This window comes from Pinus tabuliformis, chromosome 4_1, assembly GCF_031772625.1.
Source record: "Pinus tabuliformis cultivar Carrire ecotype Pingquan chromosome 4_1, CPIR1, whole genome shotgun sequence".
Classification (NCBI taxonomy): Eukaryota; Viridiplantae; Streptophyta; class Pinopsida; order Pinales; family Pinaceae; genus Pinus; species Pinus tabuliformis.
Window position 1 is genome coordinate 230,550,741 of NC_142303.1, and position 2,674 is coordinate 230,553,414.

Consider the following 2,674-nt stretch of genomic DNA (forward strand, 5'->3'; position numbering starts at 1 on the left):
TTTTCATTAAATAACTAATCTCATTTAGAAAATTTAGGCATACTGTGTAAAAATTAAAATGTCAGTTCATTAAATATATTAAAATATTAATTTATATTTAATAAAATATATTTTTAATTTTTATATTTAAATATTAATTTATATTTAATAAAATATGTTTTTAATTTTTATATTTAAATATTAATTTATATTTAATAAAATATATTTTAAATTTTTATAATTTAATAGTTAAACAATTTTTCTTACACATTGGATTATTACATATTGTTTTTAAAATGAAAATTAGTAAACAAGCCGAATGCAATCTCATGCGTCACGCAGTAAAGTAAAAGTGCAAACACAGTAAAAATGAAAATTTTGAAGTAACTATTGATAGTGTTATCGAGTTCACTCACAGGTTATGGCAACCGGCAACAAATAACCTGCTATAATATAAAGTGAGGGAGGAAACAAATAAAAGCGTTTCAAGGGAAAGTGCGAATTCACGGGGGAAAACACGGGCAAAGTGTCTTTGAAAAGCACGAATCCATTGCACATTCATTCCTCTTGAACTCAGCAAAGACTTTCACATAAAAGTTACAGCAAAAACGGACCGTTCAAACATTTAAAAGCAATCTCATTCGAAAAATTAGAGATCCATCTCCATTGCAGGGCTTGTATATCTCTTGACTTATACCGAACATAAATGTTATAATAAGTTTGTATCGAACACAGTTCAGATTCGTTTTTGTTTTTTTTTTTTGACAGTTTAAGCTCTCTGAGCATTCTCCTGTTTTCTGAGTTTCAGGTCAGCAATTGGGAATTTTGATGTTTTCTTAACTCAGAGGTGGAAATTTTATAGACAATTCCAGAAATCTGCACTATAGGGGCATTTATTGCGCTATGGCTCGCTGGTTAGCTCTGGTCTTGGGGATTGTTGGGTTCTCATTTCCGATGATTCAATGCCCCTGTGGCAGGTTGGTTAGCTCTTCCCGGAGATTGTTGGGTTCTCATTCCCGATGATTCTTCGGAAACAACAGGGACTTTGAAAGCCTCGAGACTCTTCCACGCCCCTGTTTGTTGTTGGGTTCTCATTCCCGGTGATTCTTCGGAAACAACAGGGAACCCAAGTTAGGATAAAACATAGAGGTCTATTTGGCTTTCACAGAATCACCTTGTGAAACAACTAGACACAAAGATAAGAAATACCCCTCGTTTCATGGAGAATACAGCCACTGTATTCCACCAGTCCATATCAGCTGTAAAATCAATCCTTGGCAGGGCAAAGTTTTGCATCAATTCTCTGACTAATATGTTTATGCAATTCCTCCGATGCTAATGTTCATTGAAGTAGAAACCAGTAAACCCTAGCTTTCAACTATCCTTGGCTCTCGGATGAATCCGCTTGCTCAATGTGAATATTTCTTCTACCATCATCTGGACTCGGTGGAATGACCTTCTTGCCTTTGCTTAAGAGCCTTTTGAATGAACGGAGCCGAATGCTGGGGGATTTAAGCGATTGCCCATTTGGCGAAAACATCTGTTGGTCATCGCTGCAGAGTAGCCTGGGAGAAGAAAAACTGTCCATTCTTCGGGGTATATCAATGACGATTTTGTCGAGGGTTTTACGAGAAGTCGATGCCGCCCCTTGGTCGAAGACCACGGAGTTCGACATGGAAGAAACCCTGCTTTGGGTTGCCCAGAAAAGCATGTGGGTGGGATAATTTGGAGACTGCAGAACCTCTTCATGTCTGCCCGAAGGGCAGAGGTCGGGTTCCATGGAAACCGATGCGTTGCCCTCTGAAACGGTGGGCAGAGACACCTGATGATTTGTTTCAGAGGTGCCCCCTGACGCTGCCTCCTCGTTGCTTACTAGAACCACCACAGAATCGGCGGCCGTGTCGGTCAGGGCACTGGATCGACACAGCGGACAAGTCGAGTGCGATTGCAGCCACATGTCTATGCAATCGATGTGGAAACTGTGGTGGCATTTGGGGAGCTGTCTCGCCTTCTCGTTCTCCTCAAATTCGCACAAACAGACGGCGCATTCAAGCCCCTCTTTGTGACTCTCCGACTGATAGACGAACACGGGAATCGCTTCTATAGCCGACTTGCTGAGGCCGACTCTTTGGAGCCTCAGGGGATCCTGCTGTTCAACAAATTCAAGACGGCGGCGTCGGGAAGAACCCCTGCGCCACAAGAAGTAGCGCGGGTAGATCAAGAAACCGAAAGCGAAGGAAACGAGCGCGAACAGAAGTAGAATGGCGACAATCATGATTTTGCTGCCAATGGCCATCGCCGTTGAGTAATTAGCTGCATTATCCCCGTAATAGTTATCGTTCCTGTTGAAGTTATCGTAAGAATCCATGGCCGGATGCGAACTGGACATTACAAGCGTTCTCGGTGATTGCTGTAATTCTGTAATGCTCGAGTCGACTCAGAGGCCGCTTTATATGCAAAAGAAAGGCCTCGGGCGTCAATAGGTTGAAAGGCAGAGGGAAATTCCAAAAAGGCGGCTGTGAGCCGCGTGCCCCAAGCGTTCTTTTTCTTCGACCCTCGCTGACCGCTGATCATGGTCTCTATCATCCTGGAAATCGAATTCGATTCTGACTATTCCGCCCACATTACGACACTCCATTGCGAATCGCGATTCGCCGCAACTTCCAGCTGTGATGTTCGACGCGGCTACTACAAC

The 2,674-nt window shown here is 42.4% G+C and overlaps 1 protein-coding gene across 1 annotated transcript; it reads right to left on the bottom strand.

The window, feature by feature from the left end:
* Positions 1-389: 389 nt before the first annotated feature.
* Positions 390-2,391, bottom strand: LOC149175082 (RING-H2 finger protein ATL2-like). The gene has a single exon (XM_089422756.1). The coding sequence runs from the start codon at positions 2,366-2,368 to the stop codon at positions 1,358-1,360; it is 1,011 nt and encodes a 336-aa protein (XP_089278882.1). The 5' UTR covers positions 2,369-2,391; the 3' UTR covers positions 390-1,357.
* Positions 2,392-2,674: the final 283 nt, after the last annotated feature.